Here is a 21,651-nt window from a genome sequence, read left to right on the forward strand (position 1 = left end):
CACCAGATATTAGAGACCTGTCAACAAAGGGCCACCTAAAAACACATTCTGATGTTTATATGAACTGGCAGACTATAAAGTCTAAAGATAACAAACATTAGAAAGACTGTGTTGTTGCACGTGTTATTTTCCGCGTACAGAGCATCTGCAGATCCACCTGCACAAACACTGCCATGATGCATTTACATGTTCAGAGAGCAAAACATTTGCAGATGAAAAGAGGCTGAAAGATATTCTGAAAACCCATTCAAATGAAAGGTTTCCTCTGGGAACAGCCACAAATACACACGAGAAAAGTCCCTTTGAGCAGCCACACAGTGGAACAATGAAACTCTTGAGCGTGCTGCATCAAACTTCACTTAGATCCACCAAAAAAGAAAGAAAAAAGAAGCTGATTACCACTGATAATTTTAAAATTAATACCGGGGAGGTTTACTGTTTTGTAAAATAATTCAAATGAACGCTTCAAATTTTGACTAAATACCATAAAGCATCTTTCATTAAATGGTTTCATTCCATTATAGCTGACAGATAAATGTGAACATGCTTCAAAAGGTAAAGAGCTTTCACTTTTGGCTTATGAAAATGAGCAATTTTGCATTTCCTGGAAAACAGATGCAACAAACCATTTCATGCTTACATTTTAATCTATTAAAAAGCTTAAATAATTCAATTTGACATCAAATAGTTAAACACTTAAAAATGATTTGTTCCTTCAAACTCGAGACAAGAATCTGGGATCCATGATAATTTGCTTCTGTAAGGAGAATGAAAAAGTGCTGGTCTTAGAGTCAAACTGAGAGCAAGCAGAAGAGAAGTCAGTTTCAGAATGATGTGTGTCTTGGTCTGTCATCACACAAGGCTTTCACCCTTTCTGAACCCCTGGCCAGTTCGTCTCACAACATACAAATTTCTGATGTGTGTGCGTGTGAGTGTAGACAGCCTGTCCTCAGGCAGGAAAGTCTGGTGCAGATGCTAATGACCTGTGCAACCACACAAGAGAAACCATACGCTTGCACACAGTGTGGAACGACCTCTCAACGGCTCTACAAATTCAGAAATCACACATTTAAAGAAGACAGTGGAAATTAGCCTTTTAAGCTTATAGAACACTGTGTGAAATTAGCATTCGCTTAAGTAGACCATTACCATCTTTAAAACTTTTTATGTTCATAAGAAAACCTATAAAGTTTAGAGACCATACAGTCGCATTCAACAAGCAAATAAAGTGGTGCAGTATTTTTTTTTTTAAACCAGTACTACTAGCAATATATATCTATCACTTTAACATAAGTATGTTTATGCTTTTTTTATGTTAAGATGCTACAGGCAAACACTTTTTTTTTTTTTTTATAACAGGTTGCTCAACTTTTAAGCGGTTTATCTATTTGAGTCTGTACAATTCAGTAACACATCTTCAAAGACCGATTTCTCAAAATGAGTTTTCTCCACTTTAGCAGCACTTTCCTACACCAAACTTTAGTTTTATAAAGGCTTTTACAGAGGGACTTGTTAATGTTTCATTTGCCTGATTTCATACACATTGTTTTCGAAAAACATTGTAAATAATTAAGTACGTTCTGAATCATTTAGTGATAAAATCCCATTTAAAATACAATGCAAACACAGGATCTACTCTTCATTTAAAACGATTTAATCTTTACACATTTGTTTTTTTAATGTACAATCAAACCATCAATCATACATAAAATTCTCCATATTGTACAACTCTAGCACTAGTTTAAATAAAAAAACAAAACAAAAAATGAGATCAATACATAATATTGTTTTCTTTACGGATTAACAGAAGAACATTAACTGCTAATGCAAACACATAGGCCCCGCCCACATTGACTCGTTTACTGTCAATCAATCAGAGGAGGGAGGCGGTAATGCCAGTCACCTTTGGAAACAATGCGAAAGGACAGAATTTCACCAATCAGTTAAAAGACAACACTTCGGCCTTGTTTATGGAAAATAAATTACGTACGAATATGTCATTCAAACGTAAAATGGGAATCAAACAGAATGGGATACAGCAGTGGCTACCACGAGTGTCAAATTTGTGCAAAACTGTGCCATGAATTTCCGAGAATACCAAAAAAAAGCAACAACAGCAGCAATCACAAAATAAACTAGAGTTCTCATTCTTATGATCTCTAACAGTCACATTTCATCATCGCTTTTTCAGTGCCAATAAAACTGTGCAGTCGTGCCCGAATCTCCAGAAACCGTTTAGTTGGGTTTATACATATAGCCAGTATTTACATGTAGTTTTTAGACTCACAAAAAAGGCATGGGTCATATTTCACCCAATATTAAACCAGAAAAAATATTTAGCATAATGAAGCTTGTTTTTTTAAACCTATATTTTTTAATGCATTTTTATGATGATTGGCCATATATGGTTCAGTACTGGGAACATTTTTTTTTACATCAAGTTCGCAAATAAAATGCAAATGATGATGGTGTGAAAATGGGTTTCATTTTCATTACCACCAATACATATTTTATTTTGGGTTGAATTATGACCTGGGCATTTCTTTGTGGGATTTATCCTTTCGCTGTCAGATGCGGATAAACAATTGGAGATGTTTAATTTATGATTTCAGGCCCATCTAACATTTGATGAGTCAGATGGGGATGAACAGCAGTAGACACTTGTTGGACAAAATGTGAGCATACAGAGAATGGCAATTTTACTGGAGCCAACATTCAGCAGTTTGAACACTAATGCTTGTTTGCAAAGTTAAAAAAAGTTGATCAAGTCACATTATTAATTTTTAAACTATTTGGATTTGCGTAGTACATTTACATATAATAGCCAATATAGCAGCTGTAAAAGAAAAGCGTCTTGGTTTTTCATTCCCAGTAATGGAAAGCACAGAACTTCATAAAGTGTGGGCACTCAAAGACCAGTCAGACAGACTCGTTTGGCTCGTTACCTACAATCCCGCCATAGTGTTGAGGTCGAAGACGATTAATGAAGAGGATTTGTTCTCCTCCCAAAACCCACGCTTGTGTGTTGGATCATCTCCCAATGCTGAATACTTGATGCTCACCGGTCGCTCGCAAAAATCACTTGCACGGGCAACGTATCCATTACGAACGGGACACTGAACGTTTCTTCGGCTTCTCGGCATCAGATCCTGACTGGAATGTTGAGGTGCGTTAAAAAACGGTGTTGTTTTCCATCTTTTTTGTACCTCTCACACACTACAAGTAAACAATTTTATGGGTCCATTTCAGGTTTTGGTGGGGCAGTGAGGGTCACGCCGGTCAGCGGTGAAGGTCCCTCCTCGCGTTTCCAGCGGTTCATCTTGACCTTTCACCTCTTCATGATGCATTTTTTTCAGGCAGGAGGCTAAGAGGCCAAATAAGCAGGACCCGGCAAGGTGTCTTGGGTGTTTTTGCATGTGCACGTGAGAGTTAGTTTAGCATGTTAGGGGTTTGTAGAAAGTTCATCCACTTGGGACGTCCAAGACTCAAGCTTCTCCCAAAATTCTTACGATTTTCAAGCAGCCAGACTCTTCCTCGAAAGACTCGTTTTTGGAGCCTTGTGCAAGTATCCAGAGGTGGGGTCCCATCTGGCGTAGTGTTTTTTGTTTTGTACTTGGGCGGTTCAGGGTACCGGAGGGGCGTGTGGTCAGAGGGATGAATCGTCCAGTAAACGGACCTCCTCTTCTCTCTCATCTTCCTCATAGTGGGAAGGGGAGGATGCTAATTGAACATTATGGACTCGGGGTCTTGGTTTGCCATCTGGGCCATATGACGGAGGATATCTTTTTTTGTAATAATACCAAGGAGGCGCCTATAAAAGAGAGACAGAAAGAGATAGAGAAACTTACTAGTGCATTTTTGACACGTTTGCAGACGACTAACATCTTCTGTTGCCAAGTTTTGCATGAAAATCCCAAAGAAATGCATTTTGAATAACTCTATTTTCGTTTTGCCTCAGAATCAAATCTTTGCAACAATTTTGATGGCCCCATACTTCAGCCTTGGCAACAGACAGCTGACAGTCTCTGGTTTGAAGAAGGACAGAGAATGTGGAAGATTATGTTGTGTTACACTATGTTATTTCTATGAGCCCGACGGCACCTACACAGTGAAAAGCAAGTGTTTTGCAAAACAGAGGGAGTGAAAGCCTCCATCTCATCCACACACTCTGGCCTTGGAGAACGAGAAAGCCAACACAAATTCAAGAGTATATTTAAAGGCTTTATAGAATCTGTGCATTTGATTTGTTCACAGCGTTACGTTACTTCAAAAAGTACTATTGCGTTACTAATTTGAAAGTTTTGTCATGTTGCATTACTCATTTGCAGCATAGACACAATTCTAAGCACAATGAGCATTACATTACTCCACTCCCCAAAAATAGTGGCATTTCAGAACAGTCATTTGAAGCAAAGACAAAGAGTCGTGCAATGTACCTGCATTACAGTAGTATTCAAAAGAATTACTGAATTAAAAAATATAAAATTAAACCAGAGCGTTAATTTTCTCCTACTTTGAGTGTTAATTACTTGTACGAAAGTAACTTGGCCATTAGAGTGTTAAGAAATGCCACTAATGCAATGCAACTAGAAGCAAATTACTTTTAAAACAGTGTGATGTTGTAATGTGTTACTTGTAACGTTTTTCCCGTAACAGTATTTTTCTAAGTGAATAAAGTTTTATGTTGAAATACTTCATTACTGTGTCACATTACTGCTGAAAGAGTATTACTTTATTTTTAAAAAGCAATTAGTCACACAAAGTTACATCACACACCAAATTATTTGTGCGTTTAGAAGCAACTTTTGCACTATAGTGAGAATTCAAAAGAGTAATGCAAAAACTGCATTGAATAAATATAATTCGATGAATAAATTTTCTTGGTAGACTTTAATGTGCAATGTACAGACATTACTGCGTTACAAAGTGTAACGTTTTTTTTAAAGCAGCAATTAGTTACACCACGTTGTAACTTCCCTCTACTTTTGTTTAGTTAGGTGTATAAAAGTAACTTGTGCAGTATGGTGTTAATTATAATGAGTAATACAATACTTCAGGCGTTACTTCTAAATCAATGTGATTATGTAACGTGTAACTCTTTACGCACATTACTGGTTTTATAAAAGGATACAGCGTCTGTACATAAACACTAATTTTCCTTGATAAGCTTTAAAAATATAGATGTTCAACATATGTGCAATACTCGATTACAGTAAGAGAGAACAGTAAAAAAAAGAAAAAGAGGAAGTGTAACATTTTTTAAAAAGCTATCACATTGTTACTTTTACCTTGTTACTTGTGTAACAGTGTATAAAAGTAATTAAAGTGAATTAAAAAAAAGTAATGAAATACATGTTACTTCTGAAACATTATGTAACGCTTCACCTCAACTGCTTTTTTCTAACTAGATACAATGTCTATACCAAAACACAATTTTTTCTTGATCAACTTTTGAATGCAAGTGTTCGACAAACTTTTAACTTTATATATGCTCTTGATTTTGCTTGTGAAAAAGGGATTTGAGCTTGATGACAGTCTGCATCACAGAAAAAAGGTGTGACAATTTCGACGAGAGCTGGGATTGCGAGAGTCCATCCAAACCAGAGGAATGTAACGCTCGTGAAATGATTGTCAAGCCTTTGTGAGATGTTCGTGAAATGCCTGCAAGACGTTTGTGACAGGAAGAGAGTGAAAAGGTCGAACGTCAAGACGACTGAAAGAGGACAGGGTTTGGGACTCGAGACAGGTGAGGACTGTTGGTTTAGGGGACAGGAACAGCTGACTACATACTACAAGAAGTGCTAGGATTCTAGAGTCACACCAAATCGTAATAGTAACACAGCATCCTAGTATGACTATAGAGATGGATAGATATGTTGGTGAATGAGAAAATAACCCGCTACACACGACTGTTACTCGCCAATCGTTTAAGGGCGGAGCTGCGCGAGGGGTCAGATGTCATCGATCTGTAGCCCAGCCGACGCAGACCAGGCGCCCCCCAGAGGAATTTAGCAAAGGAACACAAACAAAGAAATCAAATTCAGATGAAGGACATCACGGCATGTGTATTAGAAGTGCTTTGTGAGTACACGTGCACAACACAGAACTGAAAGGGAGGGGCTACATAGAGGTGCATTTCATAGACACCAGGGCTAATGTGACAGACTAGTGGACCCTGCAGGTGTGGACGAGGACAGGAGCAACAAGCTGAGTGAAAGCAAATCTTACAGGAAACATTATGTCTGCAGGCGAATAAAGTCCTGGGAGCGGGGTCCAAAAAGCTTTTAACTTTAGCTTAAAAAAATGAAGATTTGTGGAAAATTTCCAGGATGACTCGATGAGTTCGTAGCTTCATTGTAACAGACTTGGAGAAATTTAGCATTTGATCCTCTGCAGTGAATGGGTGCCGTCAGAAAGAGAGTCCTAACAGCTGATAAAAACATCACACCACTCCAGACCACCAACTACTGTCTTGAGAAGTGGAAAAAAAGGTGTTTTTAACTTAAGCCATTGCTAAAATTTAAGTCCTTTACCAGTAATCTTGCTTTCTCCAGTTAAAAAGTCGTCTCATCTGAATCGGGAGAGACATATGCGCAGATCAAGAACAGTTTACAAATGAAAATGGTACAAAACCGATCTAAACAAATCTGTAGGTGGATTTTGATGTGAGAGGACAGGAGATGGATGTTTTCGCTGGAGGAAGTGTTATTAATGATTGTGCGCTTGTATTTAAGCCAGAATTTAAAACACTTAGATGGATTATTATTATTTATTTATTTTACGAACATGCAGGTTTTCACTTCACAAGACATTAGCTGATGTACTGGAGTGCTGTGGATTACTGTGACATTTTTAATCAGCTGTTAGGACTCTTTCTGACGGCACCCATTCACTGCAGAGGATCCACTGGTGAACAAGTGATGAAATGCTAAATTTCTCCAAATCTGTTCTGATGAAACAACATCTTAGATGGCCTGAGGGTGAGCACATCTTCATAAAATTTTCATTTTTAGGTTAAAATACTCCTTAAATACACGTTACTGGCCACAAATTGGTGCACCTTATGTAGTGTTTGGACCCCACATGCAGGACAGTTCCACCGCCTCGAGATAACTGCGATTTCAGTTTTGTCACACAATTAAATTTTTGCCTCAAATCTCAAAATGAGATCAATTTCAGAGTTAAGTGGTATAAAAACTCTCGCAGACATCAGTGAATAGAAGTGAGTAGAAATTACAATAAATGTATCCATACACAACATGTACAGTTTAAGCATCTCTAACTAGTGGTATTTTGGGGCAACCATCATCCAGAACTCTTTTTCTTTTTTTCACTCAAGTTTCATGCGTCCCTCCTAAGAGGCGGAGTCTAACAGGCAGAGTGGGAGGGGCTAATCACCAAGGGCTCCACGTGCTGCTTGAGCTCTTCCAGATGTTCTAAAATATTCTTCTTTGTGATGATGCCCAATAAAATCCTGCAACACACACCGTGACCACCATCACTTAGCAAACAAAAATTACACCAACAACTCAAGTACAAACAAATAGAAATCAAAACAACATAAGAGGAACAAGACAACAGAAGCAATATGAACAGAACTTTACAGAGATCATTAAAATAATCAGGCGCTGAGTTGCAATTAAACAAATGAACTAAACAGAATCAAAATGTAATAAATATCAGCCGTCACAGTGTGTGCGAAATAAAAATGATTCTTTGATTAAGATTAAGAGCAGTGACTTTACCGTACAGGGACATTGGAGTATAAATACACTTATATCATTAAAAAGCTTAAATTAAACAAATGTGGTTGACTGATTACTAATAAACTTAGGTAGTAGTAATTAATGGCTGTTGGAAATTCAGCTTTGCATCACGTGAATAAATGACATTTTCAGATATACTGAAATAAGAGAGAGCAGTTATTTAATAGATATCTTAACTTTACTGTTTTTACTGCATTTTCCACCAAAATAAATGCTGCCTTGGTGAGGTTTTATAAAACTCTTCACATTACGGTAACGAAAGTGTGGTTTTACTAATCAACATTTTAGGTTTAAAAAAATGTGCTGAATGTTGCAATTCAAAAAAATTTTCCTAAAAAGGCTAAATGATAAAACTTTAATAACTGACTCGATATAATAATCAATGAAATGTGAGACAAAATGCAATTAAGCAGACTGATATTTGAGGCCTGAAAGTGTTTATGTATTGTGCATTCATTAAATGTACAGTGGCATGTGAAAGTTTGGGAACCCCTTGCAGAATCTGTGAAAATGTGAATAATTTTAACAAAATAAGAGAGAGCATACTAAATGCATGTTATTTTTTATTATCCGAGTAAGATATTGTAAATAAAAGATGTTTACATTTAGTCCACAACACAAAAAAAATTGCAGAAATTATTATTTTGCTACTGAATTATCCACTAACCTAGTTTATAATAGTATTTTTGTCATAAATTATGATTATATATTTTTTTTAGGGCTGCACAATTAAGTAAAATTATATCGCAAAGGCACTAAATTATGATTAGGCAGAAGCTGCGATTGCATGTCTTTCAGTGAAGAACAGATCTGTGATCACAAGTAGATAGCCATCGCTGCAGCTGAATAAACAGAAGATTCAACTGCTTTCATTAATTCAACATGACTAATAAACACACGACTACGGCAATATATGGTTTCTCGGATTTCTTCTTATAATTTATCATCATAGAGTATATCTATAATGAAATGCTATTCAACATAGCCTTTATCACTGCTTAGAATACAATGAAATACTGTGTGCCTTAATTATTCTGTGTAAGAAGCCACATCATACAAGAAGGGTTTATTTCAAGCACTCGACTGACGTTATGAAGTGAATTTGGAGTTAAAACGTGTCATTAAATGTGCTATTTTCACGTGCTCTCAGATGGAACAGCATTTACTACACAGAGCCGTAGTTTACGGAGAAGATACGCAAATAGATCTCATTATCGCAAAACATTTTTGTTGATTTCATAATCTTACAATTATATCGTCTGCGATTGTGAATGTGATGTAGCGTAGCTTGTCGGAGAACTGAGGCTTTGTGTAGTAAATGCTGCTCCATCTGAAAGCAGGTGATGGAGACTTACTACTAATCACAGAACCGGCTTTTACTGACTGAATACGCCTCACAATCGCGATTAATCGTGTTCAAATAATCGTGAGGCCCTAATTTTTTCAACTGTTATTTTTCTTCATAATGAAGTTGTCTGTATTTAGTAGAATGTGTTTAACATTCAAAGATTGATGATCAGGTAAACACACAGAAGTAGAGAGATTCTACGTTGATTAAAAAAATAAATAAATAAAAAATAAAAAAAGAAAGAAAAATTTTGCCGATGCTCATGATCGGATAAGCTCTGAAAAAAAAAAAAAAAAAAAAAAAAAAAAAGGTCTCAGTCCATCCCAGGTTTATCTGTTCATAAATACATCATTTACAATTTAAATATTTTTTTTTTATTATTTAAACATTTTAAAATGTAATTCATTCCTGTGATGCAAAGGTGAATTCTGAGCAACCATCAATTCCTTCAGTCTTGGTGAATTATGAATTAAATATTGAAATATAATGGTCATATTTTTAATAATAATATTAGTAATAATTTGAAACACTTTAACTGTTGGTTAACATAACTATAATTGTTTATACTTGCAAGTCATGGGACACTGCGAGATTGTGCATCTTATCTCAAGACAGGCGACTAATAAACTTAAATATACAAATAAAAGCATTAAAAAACGTGTAACAGCAGTGAAATCACTGAATATAGTGTGACTGATCTACTCTACTGTGAGTGGAAGTGTGTTTTGTCAGTGGTTTAACAGGAGAGATGCATGTGAATCCTCCGATGCATGACGTCACGACTGAAGCCCATCAGCAGACACGTGTGTGTGTGTGTGTGCGCTGACGGGACGTTGGTTAGTTTAAACAAACACTGCACAGGAGACGGAGAGGGAATGAGGCGTCCCGGCGGACACTCACCCGTTGTGTGTCACGAGGCACTGGCGCAGGCCGAGCTTGCGGAAGATGTCCACCACGATCTCCATGGGCGTGTGGTCAGTGACGGTGAAGGGGCTCATGTCCAGGATGCTGCGCAGCTTCAGCGGCCGAGGGCTGTCGGCTGGGAGGGTCGGGGCATGATGGGTAAAGTAGACCCGGGAGTTCAGCACTATTCCATCCTGCTTACGCCGGGCGTTTTCTGAAGACAAGAAACAAAGAGAACATCTTTCAGTCATCTTTGTGGACAGAGAAACTCTGATGTGTATTTCTACAATAACCTCATAAATTGATACAAACACATCCAGGTGACATTTTACACCAAAAAAAGAAGAGAAAAAAATTCGAAAATATATTTTGCACAAACGAAACTGATTATTTGTAATTATTTTCATGACCTTTCTCATTTAAAATGCATATTAAGAAAAAAAATAAAATCCACCTTTACATATAGACTCCGATTCAAAAGTTGGGGACAATAAATCTTTAATAATTACAACTATGTATTTTTCCTTAAAATAAAACAAATGTAAACTGTACGAAAAAAAATTAAAATATAAATTTATTTAAACTGTATGGCCTTTAAATAAAATAAAAAAATAATAAAAAAAGATCTTTTTTTAATGGTAGTCTATAATGGCTGATATATGACTAATAGGGTGGATAAAAGTAATTTTTTTATTTTATTTTTTATTTAATTTAGAAATAAAACAATACTTTTATTCAGCATTAAATAGATCAAAAGTGTCAGTAAAGATTTTAGAACAAAGAATTTCTCTTTCAAATAAATGCGGTTCTTTTGAACTTTATATTCATCAAAACATCCTGAAAAATAAAATGTATCACAGTTTCCACAAAAATATGAATCAGCGCAACTGTTTTCAGCATTGATAATATTTAGAAATGTTTTTTGAGCATCAAATCAGAACATTATTATGATCTCTGAAGATCAAGTGACACTGAAGACTGGAGTAATGATGCTGAAAATACAGTTTTGATCAGTTTTTACTGTATTTTTAATCAAATAAATGCTTTATATTCATTTAAAAAATTTATTTCATGCCGACTTTTATACATCATGTGAGCAAAAACAAGATATTAGTGTATTGCGGTCATCTAAACTGTAGTCAGCAAATAACTTAAAAATGGTACTAAACCAGGCTTCATCAGTTTTCGCCGTAATATGAAAAGAAGCGTGAGAATTACTGCAATAAATGTGAGGTTTAGTCACCTATAGCGATGGTGATATCCCTGCGCAGGGCGAATCCCACCAGTCTCTCCGACTCTTTGGAGACGATGACGGGGAAGCCGTTGTAGCTGGTTTGTGAGATGATGTTCTGCAGCTCGGCGAGCGTCATGTCGTCCTGCGTCAGCACGGACAGCGGCAAATCATTACGCCGCGGACGCATCACATCCCGAGCCAGCGTGGTGTGCGTGAACTCTTCCTTCGCGTCCAGGAAGGGGTAGCCGTTCAGACGGATGTGTGCTTCGTAGATCCCCTCCCTCCCGAAAGCATCGCCAACCCATTTGCTGGTCATCACCGCCGCCATGAGAGGAACGATGTACTCCAGCCCACCGGTCAGCTCGAACACGATGACCACCAGAGACACGGTCATCCGCGTCACGCCGCCTGCACGAACACCACCACACACATCAGAGCGTCTGTGAAAGAGCAGAGGACGCAGAGAGCGCTCAAAGCATGCGTACGCACCCAGACAGGCGGCGGCGCCCACCATGGCGTAGAGTCCCGGCGTGATGCAGTCGGCGCCCACCTCACACCACTCTCTGAACAGGAACCAGTCGTGGTGATAATACGCCAGCTGCTCCACAGCGATGCCCACGATACGCCCCGCGATCGCCCCGATGGCCATACTGGGGATGAACAGACCCGACGGCACCTGGCCACAACAAACACACAATCTTCAGCACACATCTGGCAATATAACAACGCCTGGCTTTTAGTATTGTAGTGTTAGCATTTTTAGCATGAAACACAGCCACTCAAATCAAGTGTGCACATTTTGGCCAAACTGGTAAGTTTATTATATATGACACTGAACCATAAAACCAGTCATAAGAGCCAATTTTTTTTTTAAACCGAATAAGTTGAACGAATATTGAGGCTGAATAAATAAGCTTTTTTCTTTTATTAATGTATGGTTTGTTAGGATATGAAAATATTTGGCCGAGATACAACTACGTATAAAGTAAATAAAAAAAGAGAGCTCACAGATATTTTGTTTTTATAGTTTCATGGCTATACATTACAAAAAAGTTTCTATTTTATTTAAACAGTTTCTGCCATTGAACAAAAAATTAACCAATGGAATTGCGACTTTTTGTCTCAAAATTCTGAATTTTTTCCCTCAGAATTGTGAATTATATCTTGCAATTCTGACTTCATAACACGCAATTCTTAAAAACAATAAAAATTGCGAGATCACAACTAGTGTTGTCAAAAGACCCGGTACTTCGGTACCAATTCGGTACAAAAAAAAATGAAAATGTCACAGTATCAGGTTTCTTTAAGTACTGAGAACTGTTCTGAGTCACTTCACAAGCATTTTACTGTTTAATTTGAGTGTCAAACCAAAAGTAGCTCGTCAAAATAAAAGTTTTTACATAAAGGCAATGTGGTAGAAATATTACTATTATTTAGTTGAATGTATGTGATACTGCCTAAAAAAAATTTTTTATAAAACTTTATATTTAAAGAAATAAATCACACAATATTTCTTCCATGTTTTAATTTTAATAGCTAATCCCATTTATTTACCAAAAAATAAAATGAGTTTAAATTTCATTAATTAAAAGACAAATTCAATTCGGGTGAAACTTGTTTACTTGTTTTCATAATTATATTACTTGTAGAAAAACTTTAAACACAATTGTAAATTAGTATAAAGAATGGCATTGGTTTTATTTTTAGTGAAAAAAAAGTGTTTGTTTTTTTTAATTAGCATATTTTTGTGTTTTGCTTTGGTATGGAAATTGGTACCGAGAACCGTGGATTTTCACTGGTATCGTACCGAATACTGATATTTTGGTACCGTAACAAAACTAATCACAACAGAGAAGCACAGTTTTCTGACCTTGAGTCCGAAGGTGAAGATGGTCATGATGATTTTGAAGATGAGCGCCAGGCTGAGCTGCCACATGGCCGTGTAGACGCCGGGGGCGGCGGCGGCGTCCGATCCCGCGGGAAACGCCTGACTGCCGTTCATCTGACTGCGGTACTGACACAGCTGAGACGACTCCAGCGGGCCGCAGTCCGTGAACAGCTCTTTGATCAGCTCGCTGGTGTTCTGCCGCGTGTACGGGTTCGGGAACGCCACGATGGCCGTGATGGCAGCGACCGTGATCACCTCCAACACCGGATACTTACCTAAAAAACACACGTCCAGCTCAGACTGCAGTTCAAAATCAGAGCAAACACTGGGAAACATCAGCGTTAAACCATAAAGAAACTGTATTACTTTGAATAGACATCATCTGAAATAAAATTAAAGAGTTTAAAATAAAATAAAAACTAAAACTAATGAAAATGCCCAAGATACCTCAAAATTACTTAAACTTTACAATTACATATACATAATAGCAAAAACACTACAAAATGTATAAAACTGACTAAAATTATACAAACCCCTAAAACCTAATTACAAAATCACAACAGAATTATTCAAACTTTGTTTAAAAGTGTATAAAACGATAAACAAATGAAAAAAAAACAAAGCCACCAAAACTACTAAAACTAACTAAAATTACACTAATAAACATTTCAATATATAAAACAATTATTAATAATAAAACAACAAAATTACTTGAACTTTAATAAATTGTGTGTACAGCAATACACAATAAAATAGCTATTAAAATGCATAATTCAAAAGATGCTACAAACAAAAACTATAAAAAATTACACTAACAACAGAATAAATGTGTATTTAAAAAATTTGCTCATAAAAATGACAAAATATGTCTAGAACTTTAAATGCATATTTAAAAAAGGTCTAAAATGTTAACGAAAATTGCATTAAAAAATAAAACATGACAAAAACGCAGCCAAAATATTAAAAAGTTTCACTAAAATTAAGATGTAATGCAATCTATATTTACAAAACCTGTAACACTTTACAACAAGGTTCAATAAGTTAATATTAGTTCATGTATTCATAAACGATACATTTATTACAGTATTTATAAATCATTGTTAATGAAAATACAGTTAATGTCAACAAGCACAACTACTGATTTTAATAATGCATTAGTAAATGTTTAAATCAAAATGAACTTAGACTTATAAATGATGTAGAAGTATTGTTCATGTTTAGTTCATGTTAACTAATGAACCTTATTGTAAAGTGTTCCCACATAAACTCTAACAGTGTATGAATGAAGGTAAATGGCACTAATGTGAAGGTGATGCACGTACCGAAGCGCGTGGACTTGCGTCGGCGGCACCAGGCGATGTTGGCCCGGATGAAGAAGGCCCCCCACAGGCCTCCGAACACCCCCAGCAGGATGAAGGGGAAGAGCTCGAACAGGTACCAGGGCGTGTGGTACTCCACGTAAAACAGCACCAGACGACTGTTTCCGAACGGATTGATGGAGCGCAGCACGAACGCCGCCACCAGAGCCGCGAAGAACGAGCGCCACAGGGTCTTCAGAGGGAAGTAATAACTCACCTGAGAGAGAGAGATCAGAGTTACACACACCTCTCTGGAATCAGTCCAAGAAACAGATGAGAGGCCTTTTATATTTGCTTATTTATGGAGTGCTTTCATTGCATCATTCAGGGCGGTTTGAATAAAAACACACAGGTCGATGGATCTAGTACTACTTAGGAAAATGTCAAGGTGCTTTTTAAGTTAGATTTCCATAAAGATTTCCATATATCTTTCTAGAAATATTTGCTTATATTGCCCAGCACTTATCTTTTTTAGTTGTGATACTGATAGTAGACCAATACTGATAGTCTATTATGGCTGATATGATTGATACAATAAAAAATAAAATAGTGTAAAAAGTTAAAAACAATTCAATAAAAAGTTAACAATTAATAAAGTCAGCAATTAATGGCCATAAAATTGTAATAAAAAATCTATATAAATCTATAATCTGATAAAAACTGATTTTTAAATAAATTTTTCAGCCACTAAATTATTAAAATTTTAATTAAAGGGTTTTTAATGGGCATACATTTTTTATAAAAAAATAAAAATAATTCTGTAATCTGATAAAAACTATTTTTAAAATAAACGGTACAGCTACTAAATTATTTTATTTTAAATTAAAGGCATTTATGGCTATAAAATGTAAATAAAAAAATAAACAGATCTGTAATCTGATAAAAACAAATTGAAAAATTTTTTACAGCCACTAAATTATTTTATTTACTTTTATAAAAAAAATATTTTAATGGCTATACAATTTTTATAAAAAATAAATAAATCTGTAATCTGGTAAAAAAAAAAATATATATATATATTTTACAGCCACTATTTTATTTTATTTCTTTATTTAAATTTAAATGTGATGGTATTGATAGTCTATTATGGCTGATATGTGGATTTCTATGGAAGCATATGGGTAGCATTATTCAATTTGGGATGTAATATGCAAAATGACAATGCAATATGTAAAATGGCAATGCATTTCTGTATTTACATTTACATTTTCCAATACATTTGTGCAACGTTTGGTGCAAAATGAAAATGAAAATTAAATTACATAATTTTCATTTGCCATTTAATACACCAGTTTTAATATGTAAAATGAATATTAATTTTAACGCTTTATAAGTTGCAAAATTAAAATGAAAATGTATTACAGAAATGATTAGATATGTCTAACATGTTAAAGCAAAAACTGTGGCAAAATGATCATTTAAATGCTATTTTTCTTAATTGCATTAACACTCACAGTCAAGACACTTACGATTGCATTTTCATTCGGTGTCCCGCAATGAATGTAGCAAAATTCAATGTGCACATTGAAAATGCATTCCGAGCCGATCACGTGTCCCCGCCCTCGCGCCACGTCAATCATTGTGTGAACAAGGCGGGGCTTACAGAAGGTCAGAGACTCAAGTCTCAAGAAGAGGATTCAATCAAGTGAGACAACATGGACAAGACAGTTGGTCCGTGTATGTTTTGATCATTTCGGTTTATGGCTTCAATATTTCATTCGCACTTGTGGGCGGAGCTGAAACGCTGCTTTCATCTGATTGGTCGAATCGGATCGGTTTTCATCTGACAGCCTTCAGCTCGGTCTTGTCCTTCTTTCAGGCAGAATAAGAGTCAGTGCGAGTGAAGCACTGAATTGTCTGAAACTACGCTCACTGTTAATTAGCATAATATTTGAATCAGATGTAGCTGGGCACATAATTCGTGCTGCTGAGACCTGCAAATTATTTCTAGGTTGTAGTATTGTATGAATATTGTCCCACTGATAAAAACAGTGCAAATAGTTCTGTCCCTTTGGATAACAGTGAAGTGGAAATTAAAATCAATAATAGACTGAACAGTTCCATGTCTGTAACATTTACCACTCTCATCTTTTAAGTCATAAGGCACTAGGTATGTGTGTGTGTGACATTAATAAATAATTGTAAAATTATTTCTAAATAAAAATAGTAAAATTAGCTCTATGCTGCTCAGTGCTCCTGTAGCCTACCCCAGAGCGCCCTCTCGCGGCTGTAGACGGTAATGTTTTCTCTTGGTCTTGAATAAATGTGACATATAGTCCAGTGCGACTTATATATGTTTTTTTCCTCGTCATGACGTATTTTTGGACTGATGCAACTTATACCGAAAAATACAGTTAACATTATTATTATTATTTATTATGAGAGTAATTGACACAGACTAGAACTTTAATGTTTCACCCAATTCAGCTCATATCTTTAGACTCGTCCGACTCGTGTTGCTTGTATAACTGGCCAGACTTACCTTCCCAAAAAATCCTATTTAATTTTATTTCATAAATTTAACTATATTTATTTCCACTTCACTGTTATCCAAAGGGACAGAACTATTTGCACTGTTTTTATCAGTGGGACAATATTCATACAATACTACAACCTAGAAATAATTTGCAGGTCTCAGCAGCACGAATTATGTGCCCAGATACATCTGATTCAAATATTATGCTAATTAACAGTGAGTGTAGTTTCAGACATTTCAGCTGAAGGCTGTCAGATGAAAACTGATCCGATTCGACCAATCAGATGAAAGCAGCGTTTCAGCTCCGCCCACAAGTCCGAATGAAATATTGAAGCCATAAACCGAAATGATCAAAACATACACGGACCAACTGTCTTGTCCATGTTGTCTCACTTGATTGAATCCTCTTCTTGAGACTTGAGTCTCTGACCTTCTGTAAGCCCCGCCTTGTTCACACAATGATTGACGTGGCGCGAGGGCGGGGACACGTGATCGGCTCGGAATGCATTTTCAATGTGCACATTGAGTTTTGCTACATTCATTGCGGGACACCGAATGAAAATGCAATCGTAAGTGTCTTGACTGTGAGTGTTAATGCAATTAAGAAAAATAGAATTTAAATGATATTTTTGCCACAGTTTTTGCTTTAACATGTTAGACATATCTAATCATTTCTGTAATACATTTTCATTTTAATTTTGCAACTTATAAAGCGTTAAAATTAATATTCATTTTACATATTAAAACTGGTGTATTAAATGGCAAATGAAAATTATGTAATTTAATTTTCATTTTCATTTTGCACCAAACGTTGCACAAATGTATTGGAAAATGTAAATGTAAATACAGAAATGCATTGCCATTTTACATATTGCATTGTCATTTTGCATATTACATCCCAAATTGAATAATGCTACCCATATGCTTCCATAGATTTCAGTGTCATTTTTAAAATACATTGTTAAAGAAAACAGGTCATTTGACACTGAAGACTAGAGTAATGATGCTGAAAATTCAGCTTTGATCACAGAAATAAATAACATTTTAAAAATATATTCACATAGAAAACCATCATATCAAATCATAATAATATTTCACATTTTTTACAGTAATTTTAATCAGATAAACGCAGACCGACCTCTTCCAGACTGAACAGAACGCCTCCGATAGGAGCCCCAAACGCCACAGACACACCAGCAGCCGACGCCGCCGACAAAACCTGCGAGCGGAGACACCGACAGAGAAACACAGGCGGAAAACTCATCCTTACAGACTGAAACCGTAGCCAACGTTCAGATTTCTATTTAAGAAGAAGAATGCAGCTAGGTTCTAACCTCTCGTTTCTTGGCCTCGTTTTTGCTGTATTTGGGGAAGAGGTAGGAAAAGATGTTTCCGCAGCAGCAAGCCACGTGGACCAGCGGACCTTCCTTCCCCAAACTGAGGCCCGACGCCACGGCCAGGACCAGAGTGATGGTCTTTATCATCAGCGTCCACTTGCCCAGATACCCTCGGATGATGAAGCCGCTCAGGATGGTTTTGATCTGCAGAGACAGAGACATCAGGAGTGAGTACACAGGCACATCATCACTGAAAGACTACCACACGGTACTCTTACCTCAGGTATCCCAGAGCCGCAGGCGTACGGCGCGAACACCTTCACCAGAGACACGGCCAGGAAGGCGAAGGACAGCGCCCAGAACGTGAACATGAAGTAGTTCATTATATATGAGCCTGGACCCTAGAGCACAAAACACCAGAGCCGTTAATAAAACCAGATCCTCTGCGTAAACCACACGGAGCACAATCTGGGATCAGTACGCTTTTAAAACAGTGTTTTTGACGGAAGACTCTTCTGCTCACCGAGGCTGCATTTGTTTAATCAAAAACACAGTAAAAATAGAAAAAATGTGACATATTATTACAAATTAAAAAAAAAATTTCCATCTGATTATGTGTTAAACTGTAATTTATTCCTCTGATCAAAGCTGGATTTTCAGCATCATCTTTCCTCCAGTCTTCAGTCTCACATTATCCTTCAGGAAACATGATGTCGAAAACAGTTCAAAGAACATCATTTATTAAAAAAGAGGTCACTTTCGCTCAGTTTAATGTGTCTTTGGTGTAAAAAGCATGAACAGCAGTGAGTCACTGACCTCGGCCTGTCCCAGAATGAGCTCGGCCCATGTCTTCCACTGAGGACACTTGTCTCTCTCGGCGAAGGTGGTCTCGTTGGAGTCCCAGCAGCACTGCTCATGATTAAACCACATGGCACTGAGACACACGCCCTCCTTCAGATCGTTCAGCCAGTCGGCCGCGATGTCGATCACTCCGGCTAACGCTCCTGAGGGAACCAGGAAGAGGACACTTCAGGATGTAGAAGTAGAAGCCACTGTGGCTTTGAGGAGCACTGCAAACATAGCCTATTCACTTTCATGTACTGTAACGTATTGTTTGTGTCTTCACTTCATTCAAGATTATGGTAATCTATCAGTACACTGCTTGGAAACGGGGCTCCTGCAGGTTTAATGAAGGGGAAATGTAAGATTTGACACTTTTTTGAGATGAACAAAATTAAGAAACACACTGTGAGTTTGGGTAACACACAACATTAAATCAAGGTAGAAAATGTCCCACAAACCCCTCTAATGCATTGATAAGAGAAATGAGAACAACTATATTCATGTGTGACGCATTAAGCAGGGACTTCTGTTTTTCACAGTATTTTATAGTCAAATTAATTATAATGTCTGACTGTAAGCCGTTTACAGTTTTTCACCGTCTTTGGAAGGTAAACTCAGTCAATCGAGTAAGATTTTACTGCAGCATTTACACTTTTTACAGTAGAAGAGAAACATTTCTTTCCAGCGATTGTTCCTGTAGTGGGTTTTACTGCGCGCAGATAAATGTCTGACAAATAAGCAGAATCGCAAATGCTGAAGCTCAGTGTGTGTGTGTGTGTGTGTGTGAGAGAGAGTGTGAGTGTGTGTCTGTGTGAGAGAGAAAGTGTGCGAGTGTCTGTGAGAGAGAGTCCGAGTCTGTGTGTGTGTGTGAGAGAGAGAGTTTGTGTGAGAGAGAGAGAGAGAGAGAGTGAGTGTGTGTACTTTTTTTTCTATTCTGGTGGGGACTTAAACCTGAATACACACAGACTCATGGGGACTCGTGTCACAGTGGGGACCTAAATTGAGGTCCCCATGGGTAAACAAGCTAATAAATTACACAGAATGAAGTTTCTTGAAAATCTAAAAATGCAGAAAGTTTCCTGTGAGGGTTAGGTTTAGGGGTAGAGTTGGTGTAGGGCGATAGAAAATACGGTCTGTACAGTATAAAAACCATTACACCTATGGAGAGTCCCCACAAGGATAGCTGACCAGACTGTGTGTGTGTGAGAGAATGTGAGTGTGTGTGTGTGTGCGTGTGACAGAGAGAGAACGTGTGAGTGTGTGTGTGTGTGTGTGTGTGTGAGAGAGAAAGTGTGAGTGTGTGTGTGTGTGCGTGTGTGTGAGAGAGAACGTGTAAGTGTGTGTGTGTGTGAGAGAACGTGTGTGTGTGAGAGAGAAAGTGTGAGTGTGTGTGCGTGTGTGTGAGAGAGAGAACGTGTGTGTGTGAGAGAGAAAGTGTGAGTGTGTGTGCGTGTGTGTGAGAGAGAGAACGTGTGTGTGTGTGTGTGTATGTGAGAGAACGTGTGAGTGTGTGTGAGAGAGAGTCCGAGTCTGTGTGTGTCTGTGAGAGAGTGTGTTTGCTGTGTGTGTGTGTGTGTGAGTGTGTGTGAGAGAGTGTGTTTGCTGTGTGTGTGTGAGTGTGTGTGAGAGAGTGTGTTTGCTGTGTGTGCGTGTGAGAGAGTGTGTTTGCTGTGAGTGTGTGTGAGAGAGTGTGTTTGCTGTGTGTGTGTGTGTGTGTGTGTGAGAGAGTGTGTTTGCTGTGTGTGTGTGTGTGTGTGAGAGTGTGTTTGCTGTGTGTGTGTGAGAGTGTGTTTGCTGTGTGTGTGAGAGAGTGTGTTTGCTGTGTGTGTGAGAGAGTGTGTTTGCTGTGTGTGTGAGAGAGTGTTTGCGCTGTGTGTGTGTGTGTGAGAGAGTTTGTTTGCTGTGTGTGTGTGTGTGAGTTGGTTATTAAGTGACTACAATATTGAGTTTTGTGGAGGAACATTTTATTTCCTGTGTGAAGGTGCATGAGCTCATGTTTGCTAAAACTAAAACAGAGTTGAAGAAATAATTGCATTTCATTCAGCATTTGCAAAACTTTTAGAATAAAATCTTTGTATAGCAATATAAAAATAAATATTTTATATTTATTTATAAAAATATAAATAAATATAAATCAATCTACCATTGAAAGGTTTAGGGCCAGTAAACGTTTTGGACACTTTATTTAAGATCCAGTTCTCGTTATTAACTATGACTTCTGCCTCAAATTCCTGACCTGCTGACTGATAGATGGTAAAGTAGTTGTTAAGTTTAGGTTAGGGATGTAGAATATGTCATGCAGAATATATGCTTTATAATTACTAATAAACAGCCAATATGTTAATAATAGGAAAGGCTAATATGCAACTAGTTAATAGTGAGAATTGGTCCCTAAACTAAAGTGTTACCAATTTCTTTTTTTTATCTAAATATAATTAAAAAGGTTCTTCAGCAAAGAAGCATTAAACTGAAAGGAGACACTTTTAACCACGTTACAG

At 37.1% G+C, this 21,651-nt stretch overlaps 1 protein-coding gene across 6 annotated transcripts in view; it reads right to left on the reverse strand.

The window, feature by feature from the left end:
* Nucleotides 1-1,633: 1,633 nt before the first annotated feature.
* The window catches only part of LOC128017415 (H(+)/Cl(-) exchange transporter 3-like), a 33,867-nt gene continuing 13,849 nt past the window's right edge, over nt 1,634-21,651 (reverse strand). For 2 of the 6 annotated variants that reach the window (XM_052602793.1, XM_052602794.1), the window contains 11 exons: nt 19,127-19,314; nt 18,589-18,711; nt 18,308-18,514; nt 18,112-18,192; nt 14,462-14,714; nt 13,122-13,414; nt 11,741-11,927; nt 11,261-11,659; nt 10,015-10,231; nt 7,399-7,474; nt 1,634-3,811 (listed from right to left, as the gene is read on the reverse strand). In XM_052602793.1, coding sequence (XP_052458753.1) covers nt 3,647-3,811; nt 7,399-7,474; nt 10,015-10,231; nt 11,261-11,659; nt 11,741-11,927; nt 13,122-13,414; nt 14,462-14,714; nt 18,112-18,192; nt 18,308-18,514; nt 18,589-18,711; nt 19,127-19,314 — 2,189 coding nt within the window. In that variant the 3' untranslated portion in view covers nt 1,634-3,646. Of the gene's footprint in view, nt 3,812-5,907; nt 5,967-7,398; nt 7,475-10,014; nt 10,232-11,260; nt 11,660-11,740; nt 11,928-13,121; nt 13,415-14,461; nt 14,715-18,111; nt 18,193-18,307; nt 18,515-18,588; nt 18,712-19,126; nt 19,315-21,651 lie in introns of all 6 variants that reach the window. The other 4 variants (XM_052602795.1, XM_052602799.1, XM_052602796.1 and 1 more) reach the window with 3 other exon arrangements.

This window comes from Carassius gibelio, chromosome A7 (assembly GCF_023724105.1).
Source record: "Carassius gibelio isolate Cgi1373 ecotype wild population from Czech Republic chromosome A7, carGib1.2-hapl.c, whole genome shotgun sequence".
Lineage (NCBI taxonomy): Eukaryota > Metazoa > Chordata > Actinopteri > Cypriniformes > Cyprinidae > Carassius > Carassius gibelio.